Source organism: Aquarana catesbeiana, linkage group LG05, assembly GCF_042186555.1.
Source record: "Aquarana catesbeiana isolate 2022-GZ linkage group LG05, ASM4218655v1, whole genome shotgun sequence".
Lineage (NCBI taxonomy): Eukaryota > Metazoa > Chordata > Amphibia > Anura > Ranidae > Aquarana > Aquarana catesbeiana.
The window spans coordinates 41,945,055-41,965,831 of NC_133328.1; the positions used below are offsets into that span (position 1 = coordinate 41,945,055).

The window sequence follows — 20,777 nt, forward strand, 5'->3', positions numbered from 1 at the left end:
TGTATGTATTTTATGAGCTGTACTTTGCTGTAGCAATATCAAACTGTGCTGTAAATTGAAACACGGCTTTCTAGTGCCATCTGGTGGAAAGAAAACAGAATGAGGTTTTGTGGAGGAAACAGATTTAAAATTGTTACCATTATTCAGTATCTGTACATTTGTAGCACTTTGTAATCTGAGGCAAAAAAAGCAAAAATGTGTAGTGTAAACGCACCATTAGAGTTGTCATGGGGCCAATATTTTTAGCAGTCTATCAAGAAAAACACACACACACACCTTCAGGGGGGAAAAAAAAAAAATCAAAGCCTATATACTTCAGAAAAGCTTGGACACTTATACTAGTCATGCAAGTATACACAAAATTAAAGTAGAACGAAGGCTCCGCTCACATGAGTGACATTTCCGTGATTTGAGCGTTTTTATGGCGACAACATTCATTTGAATGGGCCTCCCTCCACTCCAAAAAATGCACCAAAGAAGCTCATGCAGCAAATTTTGGCACCAAGCCAAGCGAGTTTTGCAATGCATGTTGTTCACACAAGATGCACAACTGCTGTATTTGGGGTGCAATTAAAAAACAATGGCGCCACAAGCACATCCTGCGTTTGCAGTACGCTATGCCCAGATCCGTACCGGGACTTAAGGCAAAACATTTTTCATTTTGGATAGAGTTAGGCCCCATACACACTATTAGATTTTCTGCAGAAATTTGTCTTGAGATTTACCAAAACCATGTAGTGCAAGAACCTGCCTGATTGCATACAAATTGAAACTCTTAAAAGGTTTAACATATTATATGGTTTTGGTAAATCTGACAAAAATCTGCAGAAAAATCTAATAGTGTGTATGGGGGTCTAAGGTTTATTCTTGCTATTTGTCCCATTTGCCAGATTTCCTTTCACTTCCTATCTCATACCCAAAAACAGGAAGTGAGGAGGAAATCTTTTTAAAGGTTAAAGTTCACCTTTACAGAAAAATCTGTTAAGTGAACTTACACAGGACCCCCTCCTCACCCCCCCCCCCCCCCCCAACTTAATCAGGGGATGCTGAATATTGTACTATTCACAGCCGCAGCACTTTTACCCCAACAGTGATTGTATGGGATAGGATGTAGTCACTATTCAGCCCACTATTTCTCACCCAGCTCAGTTTTTAAAACTGATTTTTGTAAAGTTGAGTGGTGCAGAGAGGGCTAGAGCTCGAATTGGGGAGAACCTGTATGGCCAGCTTTAGTAGCTATAGACTCGAAGATGAAGAGTACCCAATCCAGTCAAGCATGATCTTATGTCTGAAGATTAGAACATGGACGGCCACACACCGCAACAGGATGCCAGCAGCAAACTTCTTTATTGTATGAAGACAGACAAAAACTTACAGGGGTCCACAGACAAGGTTAACGCGTTTCAATCATGTGCGAAACACGATAACCTTGTAAGTGGACCCCTGTAAGTTTTTGTCTGTCTTCATACAATAAAGAATCAGCGTATCTTGCTCTTCTTTCTCCAAAGGTAATTTGGAGCCGTCTGTGTGCACCTCCCTGACCCTCTACACGGGTTACACAACCATAGAGCTACCTACAACATTAAGGGCTCATTTACACTTGCTTCGGCTTTAAACACACATTAAGGGCTACTTTACATTTGCTTCAAAACAAGGCTCTCTGAACCCCAGTCAAGGCCCCCATCACTAAATAAAATGGTTAGCTTCCAGTCCTGTTTACACCTTGCTTTGCTTCAAAAATGATACCCCATGTAGCTTTAGTAGTGCTTCAAAGCCTCCATAGACATCTTTGGCAAAGCTTGCTTGAAGCCCCACCGAAGCACCAAGTAAAAACAAGGTGTAAACAGGACTGTAAGCTAACCATTTTATTTAGCGACAGGAGTCCAGGCAAATCTTAATGCCTGAACACCGTTTTGCAACTTTGACTTGTGTTGGTTTAACTGTTCATGTAATCTCAAATAAATACTGTGTATCCAGATGGATTATACCTTGTTTTTTTTGTTTCAGGGCTAATTGGGCTTTCATTTGGTGGTAAATAGTAATGGATATCTCCTAGGTTTCCCCCCCCCCCCCCCCCGTTTATTAAATCGATCCAAAACAAAATGGCAAAATATAAAAGAAAAAAAAAAATTTTTTTTAATTTTGCTGGATATTTCTTGCTATTACCATATCCTACCACCAAAAAGACAACCCAAAGTAAATTCTCCTGCTTCTGATGATCACAGTGGTATTTTTTGTACCTGTAGTACAGCTCAGAAATAATGTTCATTTTTTTAATCCATCCTAAAATATATTGGACACTAACAGACTGAAATCAATTTAATCACTTCAGCCCCGGAGAGTTTTACCCCATTAAATGACCAGGCCATTTTTTTTCGCGATACGGCACTGCGTTACTTTAACTGACAATTGCGCGTTCATGCGAAGCTGTACCCAAACAACATTTTTTTTCCCCCGCACAAATAGAGCTTTCTTTTGGTGGTATTTGATCACCTCTGCAGTTTTTATTTTTGGTGCCAACAATAAAAAAAAAAAAAAAAAAAGACAAATTTTATTTTTATTTTTTTTTTTCAAAAACACAAGTAAAAATCTAATTTCTTCATCAGTTTAGGCCAATATGTATTCTAAAAAAAAAAAATACAATTGCATTATAAAATAATGTACACGATGTATCTTTTTCTCCATTCAAGAGTGCAAAACACATGTGTATATATATGTGGCTGAACAGAAGAAGGCGACCCACTTCTTTGGGGCCACACATATATGTATACACACACACACAGCGGGAAAGGGGTTACCACCAATGTAAAAATATGCATACAGAAAATGAAATGTTCAGCATTCATGTGTTTTTTTTCTGTCCCCTAAAATTGAACAGCAGGCAGATGTATTACACAAAACAACAAGCAGCAGTGCAAGTACCCGAATTTGACCTGTCATAAGCTTCTTGCAGTCCCCTGTACAGCAAGGCTTAGAAAAATGCAGCACAAAGCCAAATCAGTTGTGCTGTAGTTCTCATGTGCGAACAAGGACCATGCTGATAGGAGAATAGAGCAGGGCGATAGGGAGAGATGAGCTTATCGGTGTGAAACTGGTGTAAGTACAGTAAAACCTTGGTTTGAGTGTAACTTGGTTTGAGAGCGTTTAGCAAGACAAGTAAAAAGTTTTTATACATTTTGACTTGATATACAAGCAATGTCTTGATATACAAGTAGCGTCATGTCACAACTGAGTATAAAAGAGAAGAGAGGCGCCTCTAAGTGTAGCAATATGGTTACATTTAATGAAGGTACAACATTTAACAACTCACATGGTTGATGATTAAAAGAGGCACATCTAAGTATGCAGCATCCGGGGTAAAGCTGTCCACAAACCGTCCTCCACAACGCCATTGATGTCGTCCCTTCCACTCAGCGATCCACGAGCGCTTCAAGCCACGCTTTCAGATCGCTCTACTGCAGGGTAGTCTTCCCGGTCACTATTGCAGACTGACAGCGGTGAGAGTCGGTGGTGCGGGGGATGCTCTATGTGGATAGCTTTACCCCGGAAGCCCGTATACTTAGATATGTCTATTTTAATCATCAACCATACGAGTTGCTAAATGTTGTACCTTCATTAAATGTAACCATATTGCTACACTTAGAGGCTCCTCTCTTCTCTTTTATACTCTGTAGCTCCTGCTGGATTTTGCGTCTAATCCCTATGTGGAGGCTTCCATTTGTACACGTGCTTTGGATTACAAGCATGTTTCCAGAACGAATTATGCTTGCAATCCAAGGTTTTACTGTACCTGAATTTGACTTGGTATCACCCTTCTCTAAATCTGACGCAGTTCAGCACTGGGAGGGGCAGCTCTAGAAGCCAATTGGTCACACATGCAGGTGTGCTAATAGGGAACAAGCTGACAGAAGGAGTGAGCAGAGAGAAGACAAAGAACAAGCCAATAGGAAGAAAGATCTAAGTAAGCAGAGAAAGGGCCTCCATAGTCTCCTGCTGCTCCTTTACTGTCTCATCATCAGCCTGGTGTGGGGAGATGACACCACTGTAGTCCTAAACTGTTACAAAGAACGTGGCGTCACCCTCCAGTCTGTGCTGTGCAAATCTCAGTGCTGGATGGACTGAGAATGTAAATGCTATGGCAGCTAAAAGCTCAGTTTTATGCATTTCATCTGTGTATTGGGGCTTGCTGCAGTTTTGCTTTAAAATAGTCTTCCTCCAGTGCCTCGAAAAAGTATTCATAACCCTTGAAATTTTCCACATTTTGTCACGTTACACAGTGTGTACCAAACTGTTGATTTGGCCACTCTTAATGTTGCTGCTATCTCTCTGATGGATTTTAGTTTTTGAAGCCTTACAAATGGCCTGTTTCATTTGCATGGACAGCTCCTTTGAACGCATGATGTGGGTTCACCGCAATAGATTCCAAATTTGCAAATACCACACTTAGAATAAACCCAGACCTTTTACCTGCTTAATTGATGAAGAAATAATGGAGTAGCCCACACCTGGCCATGTAACAGCTTTTGATTCAATTGTCCAATTGGTCTGTTGAAAAAGGGGGATGGCTATTATGAGCTGTAATTCCTAAACCCTTCCTCTGATTTGGATGTACATACCCTCAAATTAAACCTGAGAGTGTGCACTTTCAGCTCATTATATAACTATAGCGTGAATATGTTTTGTTATGGACCTAACTGTATGTGCCACTTTGTGTTGGTCTATCACATAAAATCCCAATAAAATACATTTACATTTTTGGTTGTAATAATGACAAAATGTGGAAAATTGCAAGGTATACAAATACTTTTTCAAGGCACTGTATAACAGCAAGCAATTTTTGGACTAATGCAGACTTGCCAATGGCAGATGGAAAATATTTTTTGTAATGGTAATATATTACACATCACACACACCATCCCTATTAGGTTAAACAGCTCCCCTTTAGATAAGCTACTGATACAATGACATCTTTATCTGGACATAAACACGACTTCTCTTACATAATCCCAACTGTATTTTATATGTGCTAACCCTTTAAATTAAACCAATTGTTAGTAGCAGCTTGCCAATATAAAAAGCTCTGAACAGGCCAATCAGAGAAGAGCTAATGTCAGTCCCTTTTAAAAGGCGCGCCATCATTTGGCTCATAAACATGATCTCCCAAGAGAGTTCTATGCATATGTATTAGATGTAACTTATATTCAACGAGTGCATTCTGAAGAACTAGGAACATATGAATGGTGCAGATTTGATTAAGCATTTATCCTCCAAAAGCAGGACAAATCTGTAACCCCGCCCCCCTCAAGGTACACTTTTTTGGATTTAGGCCCCTTTCACACAGGCACCATCAGTTTAGCCACGTTAAAAACATATCAGTTCTTATCCGTTGCTTCATCCGTCATCTGTTCCGTTAATCTCCGTTTTCCGATCCTTTAATGTACATGTTTTCATCTGTTTTGTCATCCGTTTTTATATACGTTTTGTTCCGTTTACAGCAGTTTCTGTGCCTTTAAGGAAATTACCCAGAAAGCATTGCTCCTCCTATCCTACGTTGCCATGCGTGAACAATTTGCCAACTACTTTCTATCTCCATCAGGAGAAGATCCATGGCAGGACCAAATATATATATAATATATATTCCAGTGTAAATTTAAATTTATTAATTAAATTTGGTTATTTCATTGTGTTTTGATAGCATAAAAAGACACAAAAGTACATATGTTCAAAACAGTTTTACTAGTGATACCCTATATAACCCATCAGTAATTACTGAGGCTCTGTGTCCCGTGATGTACGAGAAAGAAAAAAGTTTTTTTCACTTTGAATTATTTCTTCAAAACACTGATCGGAAGTTGACGGACATTGTCAGTTAATATCCGTTTTGACGGATCTGGACGTAGCCTTGTACTTGAGAAAAAACGGTTAAAATGGAAGCGGAGGTTAACGGATGGTCATCCGTTTGCCCATAGGAATGCATTGTCGTCCGTTGACGGATAGAAGAAAAACAGATAGACGGTCCGTCCGTGTGAAGGGGGCCTTATTCTTTTTACATAGTAAAGGAAGCAAATGGTGATGTATTACATATACCAATAAATGTAACAACACAATTCAGAAATCCAATCAGAGTAACGTAGATCCTAGCATGTTCTTTGAGGTTACCTTCACATCTATGCATCTGCATTTTGCTGTGTTTTTTTTCTATTGCATTGGTAGATGCATCGTCTTACACCAATATGGGCAACCATTCCTATCAAAAGCCCCTACAAATGCACGTGGGCAGACCAAGGAAATGGACATGGCAAACCTGGGCACATGCCTTAGGAACAGCCAACAGGTTTCAGGGATCTGTGTCCCCTTCATCAGGACTGTGGATCAATGTAACTAGGAGCTGTAGCAGAAGAAGGACAACAGAGAATCAATAAGGCCTCACTCACAGGGATGAGCTACAGCATACGCCTGTGCCAGGCGCTCTGTGCATCCCTGTTTTACTTTAATCTATTAAAGGTACTGTTACAATAAAGCAAAGAAGGTTAGACCTCTGAAATGTATTAATGTGCTTTTCCAAAATGAAAAATGCTTTACATACGCAAAAAAAAAAAAAAAAAAAAAAAAAAAAAAACACAAACTATTACAATTATAGGAATACAATACAATACTAACAGATTACAGATATACCTATAACCAGGGTGGATATAAAATCAATGGATTTTTTAAAAAATTGAAAAAAAAAAAAAAAAAAAAATCCAGATTTTTTTTTTTTAATTTAAAAATCATTTTTTTATATTTTTATCAAATTTATTTTAATAAAATGCTTTTGGAGTAAAAAAAAAAAATTTATACTTTTCTATTTAAGATACATTAATAATTTAGTTTATTCAGCATGAAATGGAGCTTAGTTATGTAGCACAAGGCTGTGTATTTTGCAGTAGTTACATTTTTGGTACACTCGTTAAATGAATCCAAGCTCTACAAGCTGAGATAACATGCACTGCATTGATGCATTCACACAATTACACAGTAACCATGAGATAAAACAAAGGAATATTCCTTTATCCCATTTTTTGCAACTCTATGTACACTACAAACTGTATGACTGAATCGGTTCTGATATCGCGGTTTTACCAACCTGACAGCTTCTTATTCTAAATAGGAAACCTTCATTTTGTTTGCAAATATTAAAGATTCTAACTACTAGCAAGAATGATTCCTTACATTTAAGGAGCACCTGTCATTTCAGATCCATCACGGCAGCGCCTGTTAGTGGGCATCCACTCACCTTCTGCCGCCTCGTCCCTCACCTTGTTGTGTCACTGCTGCATCACCAGCCGTCCCATTAAAGTGAATGGGACTGTCGGTGAGACAACAGCGGGTCAGAGGAGGAGCCTCTGCAGGACAGAGATGACAGATGCTCTTTAAAAATTATGATTTCAAATCGAGTTTAATTAAATCAAGCTATTTTACTAGTGATTTAAAAGCGAATTGATTTAAATCAAATCCACCATGCCTATAACAAGTAAAATGCTACCTACTTCCTAGAAAATAAGCAGAAACTATGGTCTGTAAAAGAGAAGAAATACACAGAAAAGTGAACTCAGATTAGAGTGGGTTCATGATCTCCATAGGCAACGAGAATCCCAAGCCTAATCTATAAGCATTTGCTGGGTATAGCGTCTTCTGGGTGGACAGACCTTCCTCTTGTCAGCTTATGCCATTGCCCCTTTTATTTGGAAAGTTCATCATCCCCACATGGCTGTGGCCCCTTTCGCAATACTGAGTTTCAATGGGAGAAACATTCTCCAATTCGCCCTCTAGATGGCACCTTTGTATCATATATGTCAGAAGGTCAAGCTATTATTTGACCACGGTTATAGTACAGGCCGATCCAACTGTCAACTGAAACACAACAATGTTATCCATGGTACTATTGTATCCAGCGGCATTTGTTTGAGAAGTCCACTCAAACATTCAAGAGTAGCTGGATTTCTGTTTCGACTACAAACTACTAAACAGATTCGTCCATGTACAGTAAAGGGTAAACAAAAATTTTAAAAACAGATATGTTTATAGCAAACACAACACAATTCCCATGCAGGCAGTTCTATTCATGTAAATGGAGATGCAGGTGCTGCACATACACAGCCACTGCTCCCAATTTGACATCCAATGTGGGTGCACAGCCCTAAACGCAGATCATGTTAGTGTAGTAAAATGCACCCATGGAGCTGCTGTGTCCCAATTGACAAAAACAAGACCTGCACGGGAGATACACGGAACACCTGTGTGGGCAAACACAGCCCTTGCATGGGTGTATGTTGCAGTACATTCTTATGAACGAGGCCTAACTGAAAATGATTTGCAGAGTAATGCGAGGCTTCAACCTGGACAGACAGCAATTAGCACGGTCAGTGTATCTAGAAACCTAGCAGAAACCAATTCTTTATTCACAACCCTGAGGGCTCATGAACACAGGACGCTAGCAAAAAAATTAGCTGCAAAGCCAATACCAACGCCAGGAAAAAGCACCTCTAAAAATGTGCTTTTAGTAGCTTTTTGTATTGGCGTTAATGCACGTTTAGCCGCGTTTCTCTGCCTGTATTCAAAATCAATGGTTCCCTATGAGAGTCCATTGATTCGAATAGAAGTCGCACCAGAAGTCGGATCATGATGATCTGACTTGCGGTGCGATTTGTGTGCCGAGGAACCCCACTCCAAAATGGGGGAAAGAAAAAAAAAAAAAAAAAAAAACCCCACACCGGAGTGGGGGCCCCTTGTGACGTCACCGCCCCATCATGCCCAGGGTGGTGACGTCACAAGGGGGTGGAGCCTCCGGATGACGTGTGGTTAATTTAGCCTCTTCTCCTGAACGCTTAGGCTGTAGTTTTTTTAAATACTTATGCCTCCAAACGCCAGTGACAGTTTATGTGTGCATGGACACATAAGCCAACATGGGGGGGCGCTTAGAAGCAGAAAAAAAAAAAAAAAAAAGTCAGACGCCCCTAACAGCAGCAGTAAAAACGTCCTGTTCGCATGAGCCCTGATGAAGAAGATACAGATCCTAGAAATGTATAGGCACTCGATAAAACTTAAACATTTCATGGAGGGGGCCATTTCATTCTTTTGCTTCACCCCATATAACAAACATGGCATGTTGTGATATCTGGATTACTTCTAAATTGATACAGGATTATAAAAACAGTATCCATAACCACCTAATTTGTTCCAGAAAAAAGTAAAGTGTTAAAAGTTGCTAAATGTGCTTACATGCAGTAAGAATATAAAATCTGTTAAATATGAATCCAAACAAAGCACAACGAAAATGGAAAAACAAACATTTAAGATTTTTACTGGCACATATTTGGAGGATTACATTGGATACTGCTTCACCTAATTTACTAAGCTCAGTAAACATTCACCTTATGAACAGTTCATTCCTAGATATCATATAGCAGTTCAGCAGCAAGGCACATTTAGGCTGGCTTCACACCTATGCATTTTTAGTGCTTTTTGCATTTTGCAGATTTGCACTACAGAACGTGTTCCATAGGATACAATGTTAAATGGACTGTAGTGCAAATCTGCAAAAAGCACTAAAATTGCATAGGTGTGAATCCAGCCTTAGACAATCTTGGTGTTTGGAATACTACTTACTCCAGCAAGCTGCCCATCTTGCATTGGACAGAGCACATAGAGAGGAAGGAGGAAAGATCGATCTCACAGGATAATCCAGACAGGTGTTATTTGTTGTACACCACAGGCACTGCAAACAAAGAAATCACAAATATATTAGGCTTGCCTGGTGACACTTTCAATAAATACACTGTGGGGTACAAAAAAAAAAAACAAACAAAAACAAAACAATTGCATAGGAATTCACCCAGTAACAGCGAATAGGGGGGAAAAAAAAAAAAAGGGAGAATGTTGTTGCTAGGCTATTTCTAGTGTTGATTGATTTAAATAGGAAAATGCAGAATTTGGCCAATAGATGGCGATAAATGAATTTCCTAGAATCCTTAACGTCATCTATTACCCAAATGCGGGATTTTCCCTTTTAAAACAATGAAATGCACTCGACCAGCACAAGTAATAGCCTAATTTATGCACCCTCTCTGAACTACTGCTACACTTTTTTTTTTTCTTAGGGAATACAAATCAGGCCTCATACAAACTGCCATTCAGTTCTAAATACTTAAACCAAAATGTAAATCATAGTAAAACTCAGACTGTTACTTTCTACACAGCACTTCATGTGTTTTTTTTTTCTGTAAATACAACTTTTTTTTTTTTTTTTTTTTTTTTTTATAAAACTCACTGCATTTTGTTGATTCTAAAAGTAGCTTTTATTTACAGTTTGCATTCATATAGTTAAATAGAACCTGAACCGTGGAATCTGTGCCAAAATAGGGCAGGAGAAGGGCAAAAGACTAGAAGCAGTAGTGCCTATAGACCAGTGGTCATCAACCCTGTCCTCAGGGCCCACTAACAGGTGAGGTTTGCAGGATAACTGACATACATCACAGGCAATATCATTTGCTGCTCAGTGATTGCAGTATTCTAGTCTGCACCTCCCCAAGGTAATACATAAAACCTGGCCTGTTAGTGGGCCCTGAGGACAGGGTTGATGGCCACTGCTATAGACTACTGGCAGATGATTTTTTTTTCTATTACTAACTTACCATGTGGCGATCCCAAAAAAAGAAAGCTGCACACTGGATCTAAGGCGTCTCAAATAAGCTTTATTGCAAGAGACAAATGGACTCCATCCCAATATAATCCATCCCAATATATTCCCCATCCATGACGCGTTTCGTCAAACCAACGGGCTGAATGGCAGAGATCCGTGTAGCCGATTAGCTGCAGAGATCCTAATGTTAATGACTTTTAGGTTCAGTTCCACATCTTATGTCCTTATGTGGGTAAAGGCTTCACAAATTACCTCTACACGAGGCCTGGCGGGGCTCACTGTTTATTTTTGATTTTTTTTTCCCTTATTCCTGAGTGCTCGGCTCCTTTGAAAACTTTAAACAAGGAATAAAAAAATACAAACAAAAAAATTTAAAAAAAAAAACGCACACCACACCTCTACACAGCCTATACATCTATGATAGCAGCTGAATACACTACAGTCATACAAAGTCTCGTGTGACATTTTACGTTGGCCAATACTGAGCACCATCCTAAGCACGACTTAACCAATGTTCCTGCACAGTATAGCCCTGTCTTGTCTTACTAGATCCTATGTCAGGAGTTAACTGGTGGAAAAAGCTGGACCAACACTTGACTTGCATAAACATTTATTGCCTCCCACAAACATATGAGCTACAGAGCCAGATTTTGTCAAAAATCAAATAGTACACGATCCTCTGTTGTACTCACAGTAACATTCTTCAAGCACTCTTCACAAGTCCTTCCGGTATAGAAGCTGCATGCTACAAGGAAAAAAAAAAAAAGTTAATAAAACCAAACACACACACACACACACACATATTAATTCTGCTTATGGCAAGAGAAACAAATAAAATAAGTACTAATAATAATTGCCCAAACCCTCTGCCCATCAGATATTGGGGTTGATTTACGAACACTGGAGAGTGTGAAATGTGGTGCAGCTCTGCATAGAAACCAATCAGCTTCCAGGTTTTTCCTCAAAGTGTAATTGAACAAGCTGATTGGCTTCCAATGCACAGCTGCACCAGATTTTGCACTGTCCAGTTTTAGTAAATCAACCCCATTGTGTATTGATCCCTTGGAGTGATATTTTTTGGAGAAGGAGATTAAAAATCTTGCATTGGCGAGCCTGGCACTTTACTTTGATAGACTGAGTGATATTAATACACAGTGTAACAAGTGATGGTATAGTACATACTTATGCCTCGTACACACGATCAGATAATCAGATGATAAAAAAATCGCTTTTGGATTGAACGCACCATAGTCTGATCGTTAGTACACAGCTTTCGACAGCCGATCACAACAATACCCGAAGGGACAAACACAAAAACTTTGCCCGGACGATAACCCAGCGAATGACAATCGTTTAAGACAGTCCACAAAAAAAAAAAAAAAAAAAAAAGATAGACAAAACACCACGCATGATCAGAAACACGAAAATAACGAAGGAGATGGGAGAACATAAACCATGTTCATACCGAGAAAATTCTCCAACATACGAATAGAAAATTGCTTTCAGCCTATCACAATGTACACGATTATGCCGCACTTGTCACACTGTGTAATAATATCACTTAGTCCATCAAAGTAAAGTGCCAGGCTCCCCAATTAAATATCAACGGAAATAGCCAAAAGGCGTGGCAGACACAGGGGGTCACACGTATTTGACATCATTTCCGATACTTAGCTACCCAAAAAGGAAGGTTTTCCAGAATCGTACAAAAAATAAATAAATAAAAATTATACATTTTGTAGAGCACAAAATGCACTGTTGAATTCGATATTAGTATTAGGCAATAAAATGCGAACGAGAAGTTGTATGATTATCTGATCGTGTGTACGAAGCATAGAATCCCCAACTTGACAACCCTGGCTGAGAAAAAAAAAAAAAAAAAAACCACAAACACACACAAAGAAGGTGGAGTTACATCTTGTGGAAGTAATGATGCAAGAATGGCTATGTGTGGTGCTGTTAATAAAGTGTTTTTTGAAAAAAAACACATTTGGAACGGTCAGATTTCTGGCCGTCCGAGCCCCGAACCAAACGAGGGCGGTCCCCAGGCGTCACTGAGCCCCGAACCAAACGAGGATGGTCCCCAGGCGTCACTGAGCCCCGAACCAAACGAGGGCGGTCCCCAGGTGTCACAGAGCCCCGAACATAATGAGGGCGGTCCCCAGGCGTCACTGAGCCCCGAACCAAACGAGGGCGGTCCCCAGGTGTCACAGAGCCCCGAACATAATGAGGGCGGTCCCCAGGCGTCACAGAGCCCCGAACCAAACGAGGGCGGTCCCCAGGTGTCACAGAGCCCCGAACCAAACGAGGGCGGTCCCCAGGCGTCACAGAGCCCTGAACATAACGAGGGCGGTCGCCAGGCGTCACAGAGCCCCGAACCAAACAAGGGTGGACACCTCGTTTCACTGAACCCAAAGTCTGACGACAACTAGTGGCGGAAGTACTGGGGGAGGCAGCCCTCCTCATTCAGTTTTCTTTGGACCAAAAAGGAGGCAAGCCTACCTACATGTCAGGGTGTGAAGAGGGTCACCATGGCAGGAACCGAGGGGCAAATGGCCCAAGGGTAACCCAGAAAGCAATAAAAACCCAGCAGACATTCCAACCCTTTCCTGCTCTATACAAAACGGGGGGAAAAAAAAAAAAAAGGAAGAAATTTTCAGCAGAAGCTGAGTCTTGAAAACTTGCTTCTCTCTTTTCGCCTACTACCTGTAATTAGCATGCAGTCTAAAAATGAATTAATAGCTGGTAAGAGAAACGCCTGATGTTTTTCCAGAAAGGATACAGAGACAAGTTATAGAGCGGGAAAAATACATCAGACCGAATTATAATCCTAAATCTCTGGCTAAATACTTTGGGGGGGGGGTGTAATACCCCAAATGTATGGGAGCCGTGCAGAAGGTGCAAGATCTGCCAAACACAGGCAATGCACATTACTGTGAATTATAACACTTTTTATAAAGTCGTTCTCTACATAATAAAGAAGGACAAAAAAAAAAAATTGCAGTAAACTAGCGAGCCAGGCCTGAAAGGAACAAAACGCATCAAGAGACGTTTCCAGTGATGCAATAGTAGAGATTTTAGTCTCGGGGTAGATTAAAGAGTTCTGTTGCAGTTCACTGGTAATTCAAAGGGAATCTAGTCTCTAATCAGAAAACGACCCTTGCGCTCTGTGTGGAAGCAGTGGTCCCTCTGCAGAGCCTCAGCACACTCCCTGCTGATTCAGACCTATAGTTCTCCAAAGCGCATGCTCCCCGCTTATTGGAGAGCTCCACTGATGACTCATCGGAAGGCATGCCTTCCGATGAGTCATCAGTGGAGCTCTCCAATAAGCGGGGAGCATGCGCTTTGGAGAACTATAGGTCTGAATCATGCCATCAGTGCCCATCAATGCTGCCTTATCAGTACAGCCTCATCACTGTACATTAGTGAAGAAAAAAAAATTACTTATTATTTGCAAAATTTTAAAACAGACTCTGCCGGTCTCAAACAAAAAATAAGAAAAATGTCATATGAGTAGTGGTGTATGACCACGCAATTGTCAAAGTGTGGCAGCGCTGAAAGCTGAAAATTGGCCTGAAATAAGCAAGTAGGCAAAAAGGAACTGGATTCTACAAATCTCTCTGTCCAATACAAATCCCCAATAAATAGAAGTGCATTAAAAATGTCAGAACACAACAAAACATGAGATCACCAGAAATCACTATACTTTCCATTTAACCTCAAAAATAAAATGTAATTTCCAACTTGCTCAACTTCCTCAGCTACCTAAACAAGCAAACATTTACAGACTTTACACAGAAACAGGTTTTCTATGTACACACACCAGAATGCTTCTAGCAAGGTCTAAAAGTGTAGGAGCTCCATTCACACTAATGCATTGTGGTACCGAGCATTACACCAAACCACAGCAAAGTGTGGCTCTATGGGTATTGGTGGCACCCCAACACAGACAGTAGCAGACAACACACTACAAATGGTCATCAACATGAACCCTCTTCTTCAGAGCCCAGGCCATCCTGGACCCACCCCCTGCCAGTGACTGGACAGCACATCTCTCCGTCACTCTGCTCTCTCCTCCCATCACCACGTTTGTCAGCACAATAACCGATTAGTAAAAATGTGCAGAATGAAAACTTTTGTTGCGTTTTGATATTTACATAAAATTTGTTTACTTAAATTTGTTTAATTCATTTTCAGAATTTGTGCAGTTTATTCAAATTAGGGATGCACCGAATGTTTTTTTTGGTGCCGAAACCGATACCGAAAATAAATCTTCCTTGATCCCGAAAACTGAAACACCAATACCGAAAGTGACTGTTTTTAAAAATATTTTTATACAGGAGATGGTCAGCGACTGGGGACATAGTACAGGACATGATACAAGAGATCAATGCAACCTTACCAGTGCCCGTCAGATGCGTGCAGCCAGTGTCCCCAGTAGTGCAGCCAGTAAAGGGAGAGGAGAGCCACCGCCGCCTGTTTGATTACAGCGCCGGGAACATCACATCACAGCTTTCATTTCAATAGCTGTGTGTTCCCCGCTGCGCGCCGTCACATACAGCTCCTCCCCCTTGTCCAGGCATTTTGATAGACAGATCAGCCTGTCTATCAAAGTGCCCGGACAAGGGGGGGGGGGGGGGGGAGGGGAGCTGTATGTGACGGCGCTCAGCGGGGAACACACAGCTATTGAAATGAAAGCTGTGATGTTCCCGGCACTGTAATCAAACAGGCAGGGGCTCTCCTCTCTTCTACGATATAGGAAGCACCCCTGATAGGGGGCACCGGGGGCGGAGCCCTGCCCAGGCCCCGCCCCATTCGGTATCGGCAAAAATTCTTTCGGCTTTTTGCCATTTTCAGCCGATATGTTTTGGCAGCTGAAATTTCGGTGCATCCCTAATTCACATTCAACTCGACTGAATTGGGAAAATTCGAATCGAATTCCATTCGAAAACGAATTTATTCTATATAAAAGTTGAATTTTGGAAGACAGTTAAATTCTATTCCATTGTCGTTTCTAATCTATTTTTTTTATTTATTTAAAAAAGGTACTTATATAGCACCGTCAATTTACGCAGTGCTTTACATATACAGCATCTCACAAAAGTGAGTACACCCCTCACATTTTTGTCAAAAATTTTATTCTATCTTTTCATGTGTTAACACTGAGGAAATGACACTTTGTGAGTGTACAGCTTGTATAACAGTGTGAATTTGCTGTCCATTCAAAATAACTCAACACACAGCCAATAAAGGGTTTATTAAGCCATACATAAAAAAACACTCTATTATAGATTGGCATAGCACACTGTATATGTTTTTTTTTTTTTTTTTCCAATTAAAAAAAAAAAACAAAAAAAAAAAAAAAAAAAGGGGAGGGGTATATAAATACTAGGGTTGTCCCGATACCACTTTTTTAAGACCGATACTTTTTTTCAAGTACTCACCGATACTTTTTTTTTTAATGTCACATGACAGTGTTTGTTTTGTTTTTTGTTTTTTTTTTTTTTTTTTGCAATTTTGTTTTTTTTACAATGCTTTCTTTTTTTTCTTTTTTAGAGAGGGAGGGGGTGGATGGTGTGTTTTTTATTTGAATTTTTATTATTTTTTACAATAATTTTTTTTTTTTTATTATTTATTGCAATACTTTTTTCTTTTTTAATCAGCCCTGTTGGAGGGGGGGGGCTTTGTGAGATATCAAGGGTCTTAACAGACCCCTGAAATCTCCCCCCTGAGACAGAGAAAGAGACAGAGGATAGAGATTTCCTAGTCCTTTTCCCTGTAGCCTCAGCTGCACTGAGAATCATAGGAGAGAAGACGGCGGCTCCTCTCCATTCATAAAACTGAGACATCGTAATCACAGGAGATTACAATGTTTCAGTTATGTGAATGAACAGAGTCAGTAATCACTGACTCTGTTCATACATCAAAAGAAAGGAAGAGGACATGGAGAGGGAGAGCAGAACGGAAGGGGACATGGAGGAAGAAACGAGTGGGACAGCAAAACGGAGGGGGCATGGAGGGGGACTGGAGAAGGATGCGGTGACAGTCAGCGGTGATCGTGTGGGAGAGTTACAAGCACCGATCACCGCTGTATAGATTTCACTAAAGCAGCTGAAAGCGGAGGGGGGGGGAGCTTGACTGATCACCGTTGATTGTCCAGGTATCGGGTGAAGCATCGGGAGCATTTGCCTGAGTACAAATACTCAGGCAAATGCTTGGTATCGGTGCCAATATTAGTATTGGTACAACCCTAATAAAATACCTTTTCTGAGCAATCATGCCAGTCACGTGACTTGTGGCCGCTGTACAGCTCCAATACATGGCTACTGCAGGAGGGGCCGAGATCTCTCTCTGAAGTCAGCCGGGGAGATCACATGGCCGCTCAGCCCCTCCTGCAGTAGCCCTGGAAACCAGCCAATAGTCACGGGACCGGCCTAATGAGGGCTCTAAAAAGATATTTACATGTCTCGCTTTCATAAAAAGACTAATAAAGTGTGGTATGGCAATCTATAAAAGAAGGGCTGGCAGGGAGCATTTCGAATTTTTAATTTGTACCAATAGCGACAGATATAAAATTAAATATTTACAAAAATGTCAGGGGTGTACTCACTTTTGTGAGATATTGTACATTCACATCAGTCCCTGCCCTCAAGGAGCTTTACAATCTAAGGTCCCTAACTCACTCACATACTGGGGCCAATATAGACAGGAGCCAATTAACCTACCAACATGTCTTTGGAATGTGGGAGGAAGCCGGAGTACCTGGAAGAAACCCACGCAGGCACAGGGAGAGGCAAAAAAAAAAAAAAAAAAAAAAAAAAAGCACTGTACAAATGACAATGGCAGGGAAGGGGTTAACATCAGGGGCAATCAAAGGGTTAAAGATGTCCCTAGGGGGTGCTTTGACTAGGGGAAGACAGATTTGTGGTTCTGCTTAGCAGAAACACAAGATCTCCATTTTCCCCCTGTAGCACAACGGCGATCTACCTTGTTTAAAATAGGCGGCCCGCCGGTCTGCCTCTCCTCAGAATGATGGTGGTGCGTGCCCCAGACCCTGTGCACAAAAACACGTATATGAACGCCATTTTGCACAGGAGGGCCGCCCTGGCATAGTATACCTGCGTGGGGCAGTCCAGAAGTGGTTAATCTGTCTCTCATATTTGCATAGAGTTTAGGTTTTAAATGATTGCAAACCTCAGACGCGAAATATGAACAAAGCATATCATTTCTGTCTGCTGCTTCATTCCTCTGCTATCAGCATCTGACAAGTTTTCCTGACACCAAGAGAAAAACGGTGACAGGGGAGAGAGATCCAGCACACAGCCTGTGAAGGGACGGCCTCAGCTCCAGCTGATTAATGGCCTCAGCTCTGTTCCTGTGTGCGAAGGGGGGGGGGGGGTGTCCCTTCCCTCCAATCAGCTCTCACAGCTCTCCTCACTGAGCTTTGCAGTCTGTATATTTAGCTCTCTGACAGCTCAAACTTTATAAATTTTGGACTGAACGGATGTAGAGAAGAGAAGACTGCACATAAACAGATACAACTTAAGTGGGAGGATTTGTTTAATCTCTGTGTATTATCTGAGGTCAGTCACTTCACTGGGTATATGGAAAAGGTTTACAACCACTAACACTGTGCATGTTTAAAAGTGACATGGCGCACATTAATGAACCCCAAGGGCACACTGAAGAGTAAATCTGCCATAAAAATTGACAGCGTTGTCAAAGCCAGCAGAGACTCCAGATGCCACAGCTACTCAATTCTACAAGTTAATAAAAAGGGACCCCGCTGACATTCCATCTAAAATGCCATAAATATTAATCCCTCGCAGGCTTATAGAGAGGCTCCAAAAGTAGAGAAAGGCTCAGTGAGAAATGTAGACTAAACAGAGAAAGTAATGAGACATGCACCCACATGCACAATATGTAAGAGAACAATCACACCACTTGGGCATCATGCAGTACGGCAATGTGTATTGCATTAAGGCGGTCCTCTGAAAATGATTAGACTGCTGACACACCAAAAAACACTTCATGCACCCATTCTGGCAGCGCACCTCAACCCAGCAAAGTGCAATACGGTGCCATTCAGAGTGGCAGCATATCGTACCAATGCATGTAATGTGCACGGCTGTAACACAACATGATTGTATGAATGGATCCTTATTCATGCTTTTATCCTAAAAAGAACCTCTGTAAAAAAAAAAAAAAAAAAAAAAGTGCAATTGTGCAAGGTGGATACAAATTTAAAAAAAAAAAAAAAAAAAAAAAAAATTTTTGGATTTAAAATCAGTTTTTTTTAATAAAATGCTTTTGGAGTAAAAATCTATCTAAATATAGTTTATTTAGGATGCATTAATACATTTGTTTATTCAGCATGAAATAGAGCTTAGTTATGTAGCATGAAGCTGTATATTGTGCAATTTTTTGGTAAACTCATTCAATAAATCCAAACTCTGCAAGCTGAGATAACATGCACTGCATTGATGCATTCAGCCAATTTCACAGTAACCATGAGATAAAACAAAGTTCAGGAATATTCCTTTATCCCATTGTTTTGCAAATCTATGTACACTACAAACTGTATGATTGAATCGGTTCTGATATCGCTGTTTTACTAACCTGACAGCTTATTATTCTAAATAGGAAACCTTCATTTTCTGTGCAAATATTAAAGATTCTAACTACCAGCAAGAATAAGTCCGTACATTTAAAGAGCACCTGTCATTTCAGATCCATCACGGCAGCGCCCGTTAGCGGTCATCCACTCACCAGCTGCCGCCATGTCCCTCACCATGTTGTGTCACTGCCACATCACCAGCCATCCCATTAAAGTGAATGGAACTGTCGGTGAGTCAACAGCGGGTCAGAGGAGGAGCCGCTGCGGGACAGAGATGACAGTTGCTCCTTAAAAATTATTGATTTGGATCAAGTATTTTACTAGCGATTTAAATCAAATCCACCTTGGAATTGGGAGATGTCACTTAAGTGCAAACGCACATGTGTTATATCATTGGTGGCAGCTCCATGGATTCTGAAGAAGCAGAAAGCAGGGCAACAATTAGGATTGGGAGGCTGTACAGGCAGGCGGACGGGGTTGTGCACATGCCTTACATGCCAGTGTGGCAACAATGATCCTCCATACCGCTGCTGAAGAACACCTATTTCAAATGAATGAGGCCACACCGCAACCGCGTGCCTTGCGGCAAGGTCCAGTTCACATGAATGGGTTGTATTCAGCGGCGGTATTCCTATTGTAAAAGGCCACTTGGCTGTAATAAAAACAGACAGACATTCGGGAGGTGGCACACATGCCCCAGCACTGGAGATGGGCAGACCCAGAGGGAATAGCAGCGATACAGAGTTTGATTTTATTATACGATCAATGGGCGATTCAATTAAAAGGGGTTGCAAAGGTTTGTGTTTTTTTCACCTTAATGCATCCTATGCATTAAAAGTGGTGTTCCACCGAATAAAAAAAAAAACAAAAAAAAAAAAAACGAATTTGTAGTCCTGTGGGCCTCCAAGTAAATTGACCAAATCTGGTCTCCAAAATAGTGTATCTTTGCAAATGATCAGCTGCTAACGTTACGCATGTCTCACAACCATGCAAAATAGTTAAACCAAATTGTACACACGCTGCGCTTATCAAAATAAAATGTAAGAAATTTCCACTAAAATATTAATAAAGTGATATTGTGCTTAACATACAAAATCTATTAATACTATACATTAATGTGCAATAAACTTCAATGAATGAATAAATAGGTCAAAGTGCTCCAATCAGCCTGTGTATTGCAAATATTCCATAAAGCTTGTGCAATTTTCAAACATTGAATTATCTATTAATGTTTGAAAATTGCACAAGCTTTGTGGAATATTTGCAATACACAGGCTGATTGGAGCACTTTGACCTATTTATTCATTCATTGAAGTTTATTGCACATTAATAGTATCAATAGATTTTGTATATATTTTGTATGTTAAGCACAATATCAGTTTTATTAATATTTTAGTGGAAATTTCCTAAAAAAAATAAATAAATAAAAAAGAAACATTTGAAAAAAAAAAAAACTTTTTTACTCACCTCTAAATGGCT

The 20,777-nt window shown here is 40.5% G+C and overlaps 1 protein-coding gene across 2 annotated transcripts in view; it reads right to left on the reverse strand.

The window, feature by feature from the left end:
- Positions 1-20,777, reverse strand: part of LOC141144204 (pituitary tumor-transforming gene 1 protein-interacting protein-like) — a 96,193-nt gene that overhangs the window by 63,336 nt on the left and 12,080 nt on the right. For both annotated transcript variants that reach the window (XM_073629656.1, XM_073629655.1), the window contains exons 2-3: positions 11,374-11,426; positions 9,649-9,757 (exon numbers count right to left, since the gene is read on the reverse strand). In XM_073629656.1, coding sequence (XP_073485757.1) covers positions 9,649-9,757; positions 11,374-11,426 — 162 coding nt within the window. The remainder of the gene's footprint in view (positions 1-9,648; positions 9,758-11,373; positions 11,427-20,777) is intronic.